The sequence below is a fragment of the Chanodichthys erythropterus genome, chromosome 14, assembly GCF_024489055.1.
Source record: "Chanodichthys erythropterus isolate Z2021 chromosome 14, ASM2448905v1, whole genome shotgun sequence".
NCBI classification, from domain to species: domain Eukaryota; kingdom Metazoa; phylum Chordata; class Actinopteri; order Cypriniformes; family Xenocyprididae; genus Chanodichthys; species Chanodichthys erythropterus.
The window spans coordinates 26,936,307-26,953,947 of NC_090234.1; the positions used below are offsets into that span (position 1 = coordinate 26,936,307).

Consider the following 17,641-nt stretch of genomic DNA (forward strand, 5'->3'; position numbering starts at 1 on the left):
CGCGACACTGCCAAAGAGCGTGAGCGGGAGCGCGCGTGTGCTGCTGCGCGCGCACCTCATACAACATGCGTGCACACGATATTACGACACATGGGCGCGAGGGAACACATGCCTGCATTGGAGAGCTGTCATATACATTAGTAGACCGTCCATTACAAATGTCTATTAATGAAGACGTCCTTACATGTTCCACGAAGACAAATATGGTCTAAAATCGAGAATGTAAACAAATATAAAGATTTTGGGCCACAGATTTTTTCTAATTGAAAACCACTATTTTTTTTTATCAACAGGGGCGACTGGGGTAGATTCAGAGAAGCATTGAACGTCCCCTGTCTTACCGGGGCCCTTAAAATCATCCTAATAATCTTTCCCAGTAACAGCGCCCCTGTTGATCAACCGTTAATATACATTTGGGTGAACTACCTATCCCCTTAATAGAAATTACTTGGTTCACAACATTCAATCGATAAAATCTATAAAGTTGTACCCCAACCCACAACACATAGGCCTATGATCAATTCAACAATGACATTGTTTGTTGCTACTTTTTATTTGCCTGGTTCACATGATTAAAACCTATGGGGTGATTAAAATGAAGGCTACTCCACATTTTACTCTGATTATGAGCGTTTTCACGCTAACATAATCATAGTATTCTGTTGACATGAGTTTTTTTAAATAAATAACATCCGTCCTTCACCATTCAATTTCTTATACTGAAGTGAGCTGGGCGGCCAGCATGCAGAGAGGAAAGTGTATAGGGAGCAGCTTGGAAAAAGTTACCTGCTAAGACACAAATCATTTTTAATGAGAGGAACGAGCAGAACTTAGAGCACCGAGGCAATCCTTAAGCACTGGTGGATGTGCGGAGTGGAGAATGTCTGAGCACTGCAGGGGCTATACTCAGTGTTTCGCTACAGAACATTGCCTAAATTGCTTGCGTACACTAGGATCCATGAATTAATTGGCCATTATGTTATAGCACTTCTGTTAAAACGTTTGGGGTCAGTAAGGTTTTTATTTTAAAGAAGTTAATACTTTTGTTCGAATTTGTATACATCAAAAAATCTTGAGAACATTTTTCACGGTTTCCACAAAAATGCAAGAAACGATAATAATCAGAAATGTTTCTTGAGCAATATTAGAATGATTTCTGAAGGATCATCACTAAAAAAAAAGATTGTAATAATACTTCACAATATTAAGGTTTTTACTGTATTTGATTAATGAGCATAATTACATAAATCTTGAGCCTTGATGAGCATAAGAGACTTAAAAATAAATAAATAAAAATTCTGACCCCAAACCTTTGAAAGTGAATTTGGTTTTGACACTTAAATTTAAAAAAATTGACACTTAAAATTTTTGAAAGTGAATTTGGTTTTGACACTTGGCCCACTGGGAAATATCCCGGTGCTCCTTATGGTTAGTCCATTGCTTAAAAGAATGACATTGTAAAATAATACTGCATTTCTCATCTTAAAATGACTGGTATCGCCAGGCCAAAATCAATAAATTGAACTTATATGTATGAGATGAGAGGACAAAAACATCTAAACTGAGTGGAAGATGGAAATGTTAGCCTTCATATAGGAAGTTTTCATGGAAAAAAAAAATATTTTCTGCAATGCATTTCACATGAACAATCTGATTACCTGTTCAATTGGGTTTAAATAGTTATAGAAATGGATTTTTTTTGCCTTGGTCCCAACCAATCACTGCTGATCCTCTTCAACTGTACCTCTAATTGAGGAAAATACCTGGAGGAGTGCACACTCTCTGCAAATTTCCTTGTAAACTGTGTTTTTGTTTGAATCTAAACCCTAATCAATGTGCATGTCTCTGAAAATCCCCTATAGTACATTTGTTCTAGTCTCCTGGATGTTAATTTCTGACATTCAAGATGTTTCACTTCCCACAGTTGTTGATAGTGGTGATTCCCTGCATTTAACCTCAATATACACAGTGACGTCAAACTGTGTGTCACTCGTTAAATGTTGGAGTCGTTGAAGGGATTGAGATCACGGGTGCGAATTGGTGTGAAATTGTTGCGATAAGGATGAAAGGTAAGTAGCTGGCAAATGGTGTCACAGGTTTCAAAGATGACTGTTCCACTTTTTCACAAATGGTCTCCTTCCTCTCTCAAACCATAATGTTTCTCCAAAACTTTGACTTGAGTATCCTTGGCCTGCATGTGTGAACCTCATCTTTAGTCTTGTCCAGAGGTGTCCCATCCCCTCAATGCAGTGACAGCAATGATATTCCTCATTACTGTGCTGCATATAACGCTCTGCTTTCCCCTCAGGGTCCTGTAATTTAGGTACTGCAGGTCCCGGACCTTCTCTGCTAAGTCTTGGGAGTTCTGGATGTGACGTTCCACGTTGTCAACCAATGGTGACAGGAGTGTGGCCGTTTCTCACAGTGTTTTGTAGGAGTTTATACAGCTGACAGTCTGAGTTGAGCTCCCTCTTTATTTTTGTGAGCCCGTATGAACACTATAGGGTAGAAAAAGAAGCGGAAGTTGCAGTCAGTAGCTTTTTCCTACTCACGTAGCACTTCAGCAAATGCACATAGCATGCAAATGACCTAAAGACCTCCTGAATTATATATTATGAGCTACGTGTATTCACTGAGGGGGAAGAGTGAGCCCAGGGCCCCATGTGGGCCACAGGCATTACTAGACCCAGTTTCAACTTCGCTCAAGTGTGAATTCTCTGTGGAATGTTTTTTAGGCATATGATATCGACATATCAGTCTGAAAGTTTAAAGGGAGAAAAGTAAGTCACACTTATATGTATAGTGTATAACTTCTTAATTTGTACTGAAACTCTTTAAGAGTCATAATTTTCCCTTTTGCCTGTGGAGAGGAGAGACAGTTTTACATATTTTCACATTTATCCACCCAGCAAAGGAATATGTCTTCTGGATTTTCCCCTCATAAAAACTGGATAGTTCAGTATATATTCAGTTGTGTACTGAATATGTATAAAATGCATTTATGCATTTATTAAATGGTGGTCAAGTAGAATACATTTACTCAAAGACAAAAATCAGCTATGTTGTTTAATGATTATCAGCACTGAAACAAGTCAAATACTGAAAAACGATCTAAATTTAATACAAGACCCCCCCTCCCAAAAAAGCATGTCCAAATAAAAAATTAAATAATGTATTTTTTCTGAAAAGTGTGTGTTTATGTTGTTTTCTGCCATTATATTAATTTATGCACATTGCTACCGATAGGTTTTAAGCACATTTCCAGATCTCGAGTTGTGGTTTGGACAGTTGAATTGCAATAGATCCATGTTGTGGTTGAAGTAACATTTGGCTTTTTACATAGTTTTCTTGCCCAAGACAAATACGTTTTATGTGTGAATGGAGAGATATTTAAATGTAAAACTTTGCTGTTACTGCTAATATTAAAAATATTAAAATTGTTATCAAAAAAAGTTAATTGATATTCATTTTTTATTTCATATATATATATATTGTTCTTATTTCTTTTTGTTGGCAAGAGAACATTTACAAGTTTCATTTAAGTTTTTAAGTTTATTTTTTTCATCTAATATTTATATATTTATATCCAGCTAAAAACAACTTTTAATAGCTTTTGCATTTTAGTTAACAGTATCAACATTGATATTTGACTGTTTCGATCTGGTTAAAATGCTCAGATGTATTGTGTGAAACCTCCCCATGTGAGCTCTGGAGAGGCAAATGGCAGATGTGCATGGAGGCATATGCATTGGCGTTGTGACATCTGTGTTTGGGGAGTTGCCAAATGATTCTAGAGGCATGTTTTTCCCAAGAGGAGCTCAGTATAGATGTTAATTTTCTCCTCCAGGGATAATGGCTCTATCTGATCAGGTTATTATCAACCACTTGGCCTCACAGGGCAGTTTGACTGACTGCAAGGAGTTGCTTTTGCATGGACACTGGCCAAATCAGTAAAAATCGAAACACACCACATGCCACAAAACACTCAAAATGTGTGCGAAACATGTTGTTAGTGAATGAAAGAGGCATTTATATAGCACTTTACAATCATATCAGAGTGTCTCTCCTCAGTGTGCAGCATCCACCATGATGCGACAGCAGCCACAGTATAACGGCACCACACACCTTTAGGTGGAGAGGAGAGAGAGTGATGGATGGGGATTATTAGGAGGCCATGATTGATAAGGGCCAATGGAAGGAATTTTGGCCAGGACACCGGGGTTACACCTCTTTACGAGAAGTGCCATGGGACAGTCAGGACCTTGGTTTAACAACTCATCTGAAGGACTGTGCTTTTTACAGTATAGTGAGTTTATCAGTCAGAAAACTGAACTACATTTTGTAAAAGCAGTCACAAGATCAGCCTCACGGTCTTATTTATTTACAGAACAAGCATCATTCCAATTGTCTTAGAATTATACTGATATTTATGTAGAATAACACAAACTTTTTCAGTTACGGATTAGTGGTTATCGTTAATTAAAATTTAAACTATTAAAAACATTTTTTGTCAACTGAAATAAAACATAAATATAAGATAAAAAAACTATAAATGTAGACTATAAAATATCAACTATAAAATACAAAAATTGCTTTGCCAACTAACTGAAAATTAGACTAAAATATTAAAAATAAATAAATATAAAAATAAAAGCTAATTAAATCAATTAAAAACTATAATATAAATAATAATGCAATAACACTGTTAACAATGCCATTGCAAAAAAATTCACTATTCACAGTTAAGATTATAAATGTTCAATGTATTGAGTAAAACCATATTCAACTGGTCATGTGATTTCAAGATGGCAGTCTGGTTTTCAGAGCTTCAGGGTTAAAAACAACCCAAGCTGGGTTGAAAATGGACAAACCCAGTGATTGGTTAAATGTTTGCCCAACCTGCTGGGTAGTTTTATTTAAACCAACTATTGTTTAAAAAGTGCTATATGGCTAGCTTAAAATGAACCCAAAATAGTTGGGAAATTAAAAACCAGATGCAATTAGAGGCAACAATAATAGACAAAAGGTGAATGTTTATTAATTAGCTTTAATATTTTATTAATATAAATTTAATACTTTAATAGTTCATTAATATAAATTTATTAATAAGCAATTTAATACATGTTTATTGTTTAATAATTATTCATTGAACATTAATAAATGTTCATTTCCAACATACTTTGGGTTAATTTTAATTAAGCAATACAGTAATTTTTAAACAATAGTTGAGTTAAATAAAACTACCCAGCAGGTTGGGCAAACATTTAACCCTACCGCTGGGTTAAAACAACCCAATTGCTGGGTTTGTCCATTTTCAACCCAACTTGGGTTGTTTTTAACCCAGCATTTTTTAGTGTATGAATGCTTTTCACTGTGAAGAAGTGCATGCATTATGAACTTCTTTTCTTTTTTGTTACGTTAAAGCACACAGCAGCATGCAGGGAGAATGTGATGTGTCGACTCCCACACTGTTATTCAAGGACATTTACAGCAGCCTGACCAGGTGCTTCAGTTCAACAGCTCAGACAGAAATGGTGAGATGAGATGCCGGACAAGAAGTCCACTTCAGTTTATATATAACCTCTATGATGGGCATTCAGTCACTGGACTGCAGAACTCTACTGCTGGAGCTTCAATCCCTTTCCAGGTGAGTCTGGGACAATGACAGCAATTTTAGAAACACCAGAAAAGTGTTTTATATAATCAGGATGCATAATAATAATAATAATAATAATGTAATTTTTGATAATTTTAATGCATTTTTGCTAAAGATAAATATTAAATTCCAGATTTTTTAGTTATTTTTTTTTTTCAGTTGAGAAGCATCAGTAAAATATTACAATCAAAATGAATGTATAATGAGGTGAAATACTGACATCTAGTGGTGTGATCATACACAACAGCTATTCATCAATTAACCTGTCAGGCTTGGACGGTACTGATCCTGGCTTTGAGAAAATGTCAAATTGCCAGTATTAAAATCGGTAAACTTAAAAGAAAAACATATTTGTTTTGTAATGCGATCTACACATTACCGCAGATGCTGTGTTTGCACCTAAACATTTACAGAGGAAATCTTCGTCTAAAAGCAGACTGAAACAAACATGTGACTATTTTCAGATGAGTTCAGTAATTGAGACACAATACACATTTGAGAGCAGTCACTATACTTTATTTGAGGGGAGTAGTAGCATAAAATTTCATCTGTACATTATGTAACAATTATGTCTGATCAGGCCCTGAATGCGTTAAATACTCAAGAGTAAGGTGGACAAAAATGGCATGTCCAGCACAACAGTAATACAGCTGCTCGCACCTAAAATAGAGTTTTGGTAAAGCGGAGACATTCACTCAATGAGAAGAAGCATTGTCACTGAAGTGTGTCTGAGAGAAAAGACAAAGAGAAGCTGCTGGTCGAATCCCAGGAGCAATACTTGCAACGCTGCACCATGTTGTCTGTCGTGCTACACTGTTTGTTCAGTCTTTTGAACGCTGTGAGTGGAAGTCTGAGGTAAAGGATTGATTCTTTTGTAGTGTTGTATCTGACTAGTTTTAAAAATAGAGAAAGCATCACTTCTCATTTATCCAGGAAAGAAGAATGACAGTTGGGCCATGATATAAATTAATAAAACTAAGATACAGATGTACAAAATTAACATTAAAATATTTAATAATAATAATAATAATAATAATAATAATATCAATATCAATAAAGGATTTCTTTCTTTGAGACATAAAAAAACTCATGCTCTTTTCACAATCTTAAACAACATTCATATGTACATACGGTGCATTTTCAATTGAGTCTTCTACTAAACAGGGGGCTTTTAAAGTTTGGCTTTTTATCTTTTTCAACCATCTTCCCAGATTCCCCAATAAAACACCAAAAACAGACAAGGGTACAGGACAGCACCTGGTGAAAACACTCTACAGGCCAGCAGCAGTTGCTCACGCTTAGTGAATCTTCTGTAGTGTTTACAGTCTAAAGTGAAATCACAAGAACCTCAAAGATGATGCTCTTAGACCAACAGCACTCATCCTAACCCTAACCAGAACTTTAGCTCGGTCTTATAACCACCTGGCCTTCAATTTTGCACCTACAGAGTCCAACTGAGGGCCTTTGAAAGATGGCATGGGCCCTTATTACTTTACCATTCTGACAGCAGTCAGATGAAGTAAAACAGAATGAGCTGGCTGAGAATGCTACAGTAGAGAGAGATAGAGAGCTTTCGTTGAAAGGGCTTGATTGCATACGGTTGTATGAACCTGAACATTGTCAAATGCATCACATGCGCTATCACAAAAGCAAAATGAGCCACTGAATTACATTTCAGAATTTGTTCAGACAGGCAACAGAAATCCGATTTTGTATCATACTCAAATCAGTTTGGATGTTCGTAGTCTGAATGGATGAAAAAACAAAACAAAACAAAACAAAACAAAACAAACAAACAAACAAACAAAACAACATGAAATGCAAACCGGATTCAAACCACATCCAAGTGTGGTTTGAAATCAGATTAAAATTAGATTTTTAAGCGTTAAGTCTGAATGGTCAGATCAGATCTCAATGTTTTCAAAATTAATGAGCCGCTGAATCATTGTTATGAAAATGGTAATTTCAGACAGCAGACATCTCAGAAATCTAAATTAGAATCTAACTCAAATCAGTTTAGTTGTTTGTAAGCTGAATGAGAAAAAAAGAACAAAAAAAACCCATAAAAATAAGATTTTACGAACCTGATTCAAATCACATCCAAATGTGAATTGAAATCAGATTAAAATCAGTTTAATTGTGTGATATCAGGCAGATTTTTCATCATCTGGGATGCAGTACGATGGTAATAAATATTGGGATATCGGGACAGATACTGACTACACTGTCTGAACAAATGGATCAGATTTGCAAAATGTCAGTTGATCCTAAAGATTGGATTTGAAAATCAAAATGGATTTAATTGCAGTGTGAACGAAGCTTAAGAGCAGCAACAGAGAAGCTGTTCATTTGAAAGACTGTCAGCCAGTCGGCAGAGAGTAACTGCATGTGTTCGGTCCCCATTACAGCATATTTTTAGCTTAATACTCTCAGACAACCGGGCGTCATAACATATGCATAGCATGTCGTAAGCTTGACGTCAACTTCAGTTCATGATGTACATTATGATCTAAGCAATCTGCTAGGTGCTTATATTTTTTACCACACTGGAAGTGGCCCGTGAGCTGTTAAACAGTCCCTGCTTAGGATGTTATTGCACATAATATGACCACACTAATAAGGTGTTATATACCAAGGGCCCTTGCATACATAATACAACAAGGGTTACCAGAATGGCACCAGAGGGCTCAAAGCAAAGGGAAACGCTTCCTGAGACATACTGAGATACAGTTCTTGTAGAAGTGTGTAGAAGGTCGCCTGGCTGCTGATCTGAAACCAGTTTGATGTGACAGACAGTGATCATCGAAGACCAGGATTGGACGATTCCAAATGAAAATGAAAATTAAACAAAAAGTGACGCCCTTGAAGACAGGAAATACTTCAGATCAACGAATAACGAAGGGGTTTCCATGACTGCTAACGGGATCTCATGCACAAGCTCCACGTGATAACAAAGGTTTGAAAAACAAAGGAAAAAGAAAAAAAAAGAACACAAGGCATGCACATACGTCAATGTTGTGAGGACACTGCAAACCTATATTGGTAAGTGCTTCTGTATTATTTTCACAAAATTCATATTTTCAGGGATTTTTTTCTTCTCAACAGGTCTTGATAAAGGTCAAAAATTGTTTCAACAAACAAACGGTCACAATGCTAAAAAAAAAAAAAAAAAAGTATCACATTTTAAACAGCAGGGCAACACAGAGAACAACTAAAAGAAAGAAGGCAGAACACTGGTTTATGAATGGCCATCGTTTCTTGGCATAATCTGTCATATAAAAAAAGTTTTCCCCGTATTTAAAAAGCTTCCGTGCCAAATGGAGGTCATCGAAAAGCCTCTTTTTTATATCATATAGTGTTACAAAACAAACGTATTATTAGGATGAGAAACTGAGGTATACCTTGTCGAGAGGTTGGTGGTTATCTGACAGAAGCTCTGAAGCTTTCAGAGAAAACACGTGTTGATTTGGGTTGTATCGTCACCCTTTCTGTTGATATCTGTACAGCAGCGTCACACTACACATTCAAAAAGCTGTTTCTTATTGGCATTACAATAGTCATTCATATGAACACATTAAATGTGTTTTTTTTTACATGGACGTTGCCCTTTTTATACTGAAATGACCGTGCGGAGCAGTCTCGTTTACTCCTTGAACGGGAAAGTTTCTTCTCCAGGCAGAGAAACGACAACAACGTTTTTGATGCCAGCTTATAATCTTCCGTCCTTACCGGAGCGCTCCGTGGTACTAGTTGTTTATATATACACACACAAACATTAACATAGCTGGCTCCAGGTATACCTGTATTAAACCCAGATTCGCCACAAAATGTATAGTCTGCATTTGCTCCAGCTGTAAGTACAGGACAATCATCCAGCATGTCTGAAGCTGGCTGTCAGAACAGCAGTCCACCACCATTCCCGACATGTCTTTTCTGTTCGGTCAGCCCGCAATTCACATGCTGATATCCTCTAGTCATAGACTGGACTCCTTAGGGGGATAGTCCACGTTGGTCACCATGGTTACGACGGTGACTATTTCCTCTGGGGCAGAGACGCTAGTCTGCCGCTGCATTTGTACCACACGTTCCTCGACACATCCCGCGGAGAGACGCGCCTCGGCCTCGTGGTCCCAACACTCCTCTATAGTTTCACACAGCATGGCCAGACCCTGAGAGACAAATGAACCCGTTTTATATCAAGCATATTATTCACTTAATTAAAACTTTCGGTGAGGTTTAACAATGGACGTTATGTACCGGATGTTTCTGCCAGCACTCCCTGAGAGTGGGCCGAAGCTTTTTGTGGACCACTACCTCCTGCATGTCCTCTAGAGTGGGATGTTGGCCCACCTCCTCCTCAAACGGAAGCATGTACTCGTCAACTGGACCTTCAGAAAAAAATGAACAAACATCTGTTCAGATCAGGAAGTCCAACCATTGAGTGTGTTTTCAAACTGGGGTCAGGTAGCTACTAGGGGTGTAACAATACATTGATCTAATGTCTAACGATCCAATGCATCGATGCAATGCGTAAAAAAATCGATACCTGTGGGCTATTTATAGAGGCACCTTTGTTTTAACACTCTCCACATTTTCACACAATATCAGTCTATGCATTACCGCCAACGCGTGCATTCTCGTTTAAACTAACTTTCAGAACTTGTGAAAGACACTGGCTGATCGGGCCAGTGCTGAATCTTCATGAAAGTTTATAATTTGCTTGTGTTTAAAGCCTTGCAAGAAGCAGTGCGCACACATCTCAACCAGTGTCCGTTAGATCACAACACTGGAGAATAGAGTGCTATGAATCGTTCTTCACACACACAGTAACTGAAATTAAAAGTGTTAAAAGAATATGGTCAATAAACTGCTGCATAAGAGCGCCGCGCACTGTTACTCTGTGTTGATCAAGCACATCATTCTGCACACGGGATGCGCATAAGTGCTTTGTGCCGCTCTGTATTGGAGCCTTTTTAATAAATTTGCACAATGAAAGAATATTAATAGCCTGTCTTGTTTTGTCCTACCTATAACATGTTGTTGCTTCATTTAAAACCTGTGCTATACATTTAAAAGAAATGTCTTTTAATTATGTGTGTGTGTGTATATATGTATTCCTTGTTTATCAGTTTTTTGACATTACACATTTTAGCACAGAACTAAAATACTTTCTTGACTGTTGTCATAAGCTGCATCATGTCATTAGATTACTGTGTGAATTTTTTACTTGTGGATGACCCAATCAGGGTTCAGGATGTGAAATTTTGAAATAAATGTTTGTTATATATTTTGGTTGCAGTTGTGAGTTAATAAAAATGTAACTGGTTATGTAAAATAGGCTCAAAATATCGAAATATTAATCGAATCGTATCGCAGAACTTTTTGAGGTATCGGAAAAAATTGAATCGCTGACTATGAGAATCGTGATGAACTGTCCGATTTACACCCCTAGTAGCTACACAGGGTACACAGAAAATTTGCCAGACAAAAACAAAAAGTTAATTTTTTTTTTTTAGGCATGTCAGAATTCACATTATATCCGAATTAAATGTAATGCAATATTTTTTGCATTTACTAAATTATTACAGTTTCATTTTGTAATTTTCTTTTTAAAGACAGAATTTATGAGATTAATTGTGGTTATTTTATTCTATTGACAGCCCTAGTTTTTAACCATTTTGAAAAACAGTTTGAAGGGTTTTTTGTTGTTGAAAATGTGTTCAGCTCTCCTTCCATGCAATGTACATTTGTTTAAGAATTGTTTGTTTTTATGGTGCATTTTTCTAGGTATTTTTCTCGGCTTTATCTTTCTATCTGGAGGTTGTAATTCAACGTTCTCTGTAAAGGTGCCTTGGAACAACATGTATCGTGAAACGTGCTATACAAGTAAATTTAAATTTCGTTAAAAATGCTTTTTTCAGGTTTTAATATATATATATATATATATATATATATATATATATATATATATATATATATATATATATATATATATATATATATATATACTTTTATAATTATCATAGTGGGTAGAAAAAAAACAATTATCCTACTATTTTATTATAATATATTTGATCATATTTAAATCATTTGCTTTGGCTTTACTACATTAACAATATTAAAGGCTATTATTTAATTTGGGGAAAAAAACGATAAAATGGTGCTTGATATGTTTTTCCTAAAGTAGAAATGTGTCTGTATACAGAAACATAAATAGCTACCTTTAAATTTTATAAAAGGGATAGCTGACACACAGAACAGAATGATGTTTAAACACCTGATCTGCCATCACACATTCAATCCTAGCATGCACTGTGACTGCATCCAATGAGACTGTCACAACAGTCCCAGTCTGCTTCGCTGTCCACACCTGATCAATACTGTTCCATTAGACCAGACAACAATAATCAATAATAGCGAGCATCCTGAATTTAGTGACAGGCTTATTCAGGAGTTCGAGTGGCAGTAAAACATACAGAAAATGTGTGTGATCGGGGAAAACTGCCAGACATGTTACAACTAACATCAATCAAATTTCTACTATATAAGTAAGGGATAATTGGCTAGGTGTGCATTAGGGCATTTTCAGACCTGTAGACCATTTGATTTGTTCCGAAACAGGGACGTAATTTGTTACAATGTTGCATTTTCTTCTTGGTTTGTTTCGTTTTCACAAGGCAACATTTCAAAGTGTACGAAAATGTCTTTATGAAGTCACATGCGAGTAAAACTATCCTCTTATTGGTCAGAGTTTCCTCTGCGTCATTCATCAAGATGATTGACAAGTTCACTTTGCGAGCTTATTGTGGCTTATTTGTAACTGTCAACACATGCAAACACTATACGAATGTAGCTGTCATTCCCGCATAATTATATAGCCAATATAATGCATTTAGAGCAGGAAGTGAAGGAGTGGATTCTAGAATCCACTGCTGCTTCAATATATATCTTTTAAGTTATTAATCAACATTTATCTTTCTGTTAAATTATTTGAATGACTTTTTCAACGTATGTTAAAGCATTTCTTTTCCTTTTCAAACACTAGAAAATAAGTTTGAATATTGAACATGTTATCAGTATGTTTTGGGGAAAGCTTCCTGCTCAGAGCAGAGCTCAGATCAACTTCAACCTTGAAGAAGCTGTGAAACATGTGTATCTGTGTATGTGCGCTAAGTGTTCTGTGCAGGTCCTTTGTACTGGTGGACAACTGGCACTCTGCTTGAGACCAGCAGACGCCATGTCATGACCCCAAAAGGACATCCATTACCTTAATCCAGGGTTCCCTTCCTCAACATTGTGACGAAGGGAGATATGCTTCTGACTATCTGTCGATGTGTGGAAGATTACCAAATTTGTCTATTTTTTTCAATCAGATTCATTCAACCTGAAGTAATGACGTTGTTAGTAGACTCTTGTTAGAGTATAATTATTGTGGAAATGTGAATGTACGCAGAGCGGCCTACAAACTCCTTGTGAGACTTGAAGCTGGCTTCTGCTGATGAAACGGCAAACTATTCTTCATTAAATTTTTTTTTAACTTTGACTCGGGGTCTTTATTCAACATATCTGGTTTCAAGGGTCCTAAACTGTTTATCCCCAACAAAAGCAAGGCTTTGTCAGGACTGCATTCTTGCAATGCACAGATAAGAGCAATTATACATCATTTTAAGATGAAGAGGCACTCTTTGGTTTTCAACTGCGATAACTAATGTGCTCACTCACAAAATCAGACACTGTTGCTTTTTTGTTTGCCGTTATGAAATACGTTGGTCCGTTGTGTCAGATTGCTTTCTCACCTCAACCGAACCACTCCAGAATTCGTTTGCAATTGGGCTGAGACCACCCCGTTCAGGCGATCTTGGAGCGTTTGTTTCGGTGCGGATCCAAGCGCCATTTCCGTGTTCACAAAGTGAGAAAACGTACCAGGTTCTGAAACAAACGCTTACACGGTTTGAACGCACACCTTCCAGTAAATCAGAATCGAGTATTCAGACAGACCATGGTATAATAACTGATATAACTGTAGACCAGGGCTATTCAATTGGCGGCACGCCAATCATCTTCATCTGGCCCGAGGGAAGAGAACGCGGAGGTCGCCAATATGCCTTGAATTGTTTTTGCACTAATTAGTTTGTCCATAAGGTGGCAACACTGGCTCAGGCCGCTGTTTCACGGCCAAAAAAGAAAAGGAATAGACAGAACATTAACAACAGCAAACTACCACAAAAACAGACGTCCACGTTGACAACTGCTAGTGTGAGGGAGATAAGAGATATCCGCAACTCTAGTTTAAACAAGTATAAAGACATTTTTATCTGTCATAACTTCTGGAAAGAAATAGTGCAGACACTGGCAAAGATGATTATCAAATGGAGTATACTTTGAAAGGCTGCGTGTTCGGCTAAAAGCCGAAGTATTCTTTGGGCTTAACGCAACGCAAACTGGTGCATTTACTCCCAGACACATTGTTAAACAGCGCTGCAACATTAAATTCGAAACACACATTTCTGTTACAAGCCACAAAATACTCTATTATTAAACTAGTTTAAAATTATATGCTACAGCCTCGACATTACAAACAAGATTGATGAGGAAAACTGGAGAAACGTGCCAAGAATGAAGAACTTAGAATTAAATTCCCAAATTAACACCCGTACAAACATTTACCATGGATGTACTGCAGTAACACTAACTGTATTAACTATGGTAGGGCTGTGAGATATGAAGATATATATCGTTACCATGAAATAAAATGTCTATCGTTAGAGATTTTGCTATATCGTATATATCGTAGTATGTAAATATATTGCACTATTGACACTTCAGAGTGATGAAATGCATGAATGAGAATATAAAGAGCGAGACGTGCTTGATGTTAAAAGAGTTAGAAGCGGAATATATCCTGAAAAGCAACTCGGTGCAGCAGCACTCGTGCTGACTGACACACTGCAAAAGTGTGCGCATGAAACCTGCCTCTCTCAGAAGGCGATCGCGAATTAGAGACGTGCTCGATGTTAAAGTGTATTAAGCACAATAAGCAGGGGTGGGCGATATACTGGTGGAAACGATTAGCAGGTAGAAATGTGTCAACTGATAAGAGATTTTGGACGATCGTCTGTCGCGTGAGGTTGTTATGCCGCGCGGTCACGAAAGCTTATAATTTGCATGGTTTTAAACCATTTAAGTGCAATTAGCAGCGAAAGACAACTCATTTCAGCAGATGCACACGCTCTCTTTGAGACTGTTTCTCAGCGCCGCCTGAGAGAAGCCGCTGCCCATAGAGCATGTGAGGACTTAGCAAGAGTGCTTTTTGACACCTAATTGGGCTTGAACGGGTAAATACACATACCGAAGTGCCAAAGTGACCATGTATTTGCAAGTAAACAGAGCCATTTAAGTGAAGGTACAGTTGCAGTCAGTCTTAAAGGGACAGCGTCCAAATTTACCTGCTGTCATTATTAATGCTAATCAAACAACAAAAAAGAGAGAAAATCTCTCACTGCTTGCTTTTGTAACTGTAATAAGAATAAATGTATATTTAATTTACACAGCAAAGACTATGCATTGTTTTTATACTGTACCTTTGATTACTTTATACATTTTCTAGTGCTTGAAGTTTTTTCATGTAGGTTTTTTCATGTAGCCATGCAAGTTTTTTCTATTTCATCTGTCTTTGTTCTATTGTAGTTTGTTTTCTTTGCTCTTTCTTTATCACTGTTTATTTGTCTTCAGTAACTTTGAGAGTTTTTAGGCAAGTATTAAATTTTTTAAATGATATTGAATTTGATGAAAATTATGAAATTTCAATGATATGGAAAATTTTGATATCATAAAAATCTTATTTAAAGCAAAAATAAATTTATCGTGATATATATCGTTATCGTGATATAAAATTACTCCTGTCATGATATAAGATTTTGGTCATATCGCCCAGCCCTAAACTATGGTGTTTTGGCAATGTCATATATTCATATTGAATACTATATTATTAATAGTCATGTATATTGTATTAAATTTATTAGGGGAGTAAGGGTATATAATTTATTTTTGTTATAAAACTATGGGAGTTTCTTTGCGTATATACTGTAAAATATATAATATATATTTTTTACCCATGTTTAGACTACTGTTTTTAAAACAAATATAGTTTTATAGAAACCTTAACCATAATCATAGCTACATTTAACCCTGCTGTAGAGTGTGATGTCAAAACGGTCTTAAAGAACAGAAGCTCACGCATTCATACCATCAGAGGCAGTACAGCGGGCCGCCAGCTCCCACAGCACCAGCCCGACCGCATACATGTCTATCCTGAGGAAAGAGTCTCGCTGGAAGTTGATGGCCCCCTCCAACACCTCCGGGGCCATGTAACGCCTTGTTCCCACCTGAAGCAAACAGGGAGACCACAGCCTGATTAGCACAACAGTAAAAACGGTACATGTACATGCATATAGTCTGCCTTGATGAGTACAGCATCAGTGAATTATGGGCCAGGATACAGCTGCCAGAGCAACTTTTACATTAAAGTATATGAGAATGTTTTAATGATCTAGATCAGGGGTTCCCACACTTTTTTTGCGTGATGATCAACTTTTAAAATGAGATCTACTAAAAAAAAAAAAAAATTCAAATTCTTGTTGCTACTACTACATGTTTCTTTACATGGAATACAGAAGAAAAATGTTCATTGTTGATATTCAATTTTAACACTAAACTCAAAAACATACAGCACAACAGATTACAATAGCCAGGACATTTAACCAAAGTCCCTTTAAGACAAGTCATTTCACTCGGCGGCCATCTTTGAAACGCCTCTCGGGCATCCTGGGCATCATGCAGCTCCTATCTCTTTGAATGGGGAAACATCAGATTCTCCAAAACTGTTCGTCAACCTTACGATTAAATTTGATATTTGAAATCACCAATGAAATCTAACAACAACCGACTCATAAATTTAGTTTCCAAACGTTCGAATCATGACAAAAAAACTATTTTTTTCAGGCTGGATCAAGCTAATGCGTATGCGCAGACCTAAATGCGCGTCTCTTCGGAGGCGTGCGTCTGACTGTTTCTATAGAAACCGGTGATTCTAACGGCCGCTAAAGTGACGCGATGACTATACCAGTCGGCGATTGGCTCTTGGCTTTAGAAGGCGGGACTTATCCCGCCATATTGCGCGTTACACTTTCTCTCATTCAAAACAATATGAGTGACACGTCTTGTGTTATTCTATAGTCTTTGATTTAACTTATTCTGATGACTGAATAGAATCAAACAGTTTGCATAATATTTGATGTCATGGCAGCTGAATAAACAAAAATCTCGCCTGGTCAAAATTTATTAGTCAAATGCAAGTCAGACAGAAACTAAAAGGAGAAGGAAGGACATTGTTGTATTTCTTTTTATTAAAATTTAACAAAAGCATTTATTAAAACTGTGTGCAATCTACCAGCATCGACCTATTGGGCACCCCTGACCTAGATACACGCTACTGCTTAAACATACCTATAATAAAATGCTGTATATGTAGTGGGGAACTAACGGTACTTCAGTACCAGGTCAATACAATAAAAACAGTATTAAAGGGTTAGTTCACCCAAAAATGAAAATAATGTCATTAATTACTCACCCTCATGTCAAATCTGTTTTTTTGTGCACAAAAAGTATTCTTGTCGCTTTATAATATTAAAGACCCCCTGTGGTGAAAATCAAGTTTTTAATGTATGTCTATGTAGTGTTTTTAATATGCTTTAAGACAAACCATGTGCAAATTCATAAGTCAACACCTTGCTGAGTATTTTATGCTTGAAACTGCAGTAAACCAAAGACAGTCTAAAACCCAGGGTTTGAAATCGTGGGTGTTTGTGACGTCACAGACTACCTTGTAACCAATCACAACAATGTGCCGGCAAGCTTTAGCATATCATTAAAGGTGCCCTAGAACGTTCTGTCACAAGATGTAATATAAGTCTAAGGTGTCCCCTG

The 17,641-nt window shown here is 36.8% G+C and overlaps 1 protein-coding gene across 2 annotated transcripts in view; it reads right to left on the bottom strand.

Annotated features, from left to right (window-relative positions):
• Positions 1–6,163: 6,163 nt before the first annotated feature.
• Positions 6,164–17,641, bottom strand: part of acvr2aa (activin A receptor type 2Aa) — a 62,927-nt gene continuing 51,449 nt past the window's right edge. For both annotated transcript variants that reach the window (XM_067410741.1, XM_067410740.1), the window contains exons 9-11: positions 15,903–16,041; positions 9,914–10,044; positions 6,164–9,825 (exon numbers count right to left, since the gene is read on the bottom strand). In XM_067410741.1, coding sequence (XP_067266842.1) covers positions 9,631–9,825; positions 9,914–10,044; positions 15,903–16,041 — 465 coding nt within the window. In that variant the 3' untranslated portion in view covers positions 6,164–9,630. The remainder of the gene's footprint in view (positions 9,826–9,913; positions 10,045–15,902; positions 16,042–17,641) is intronic.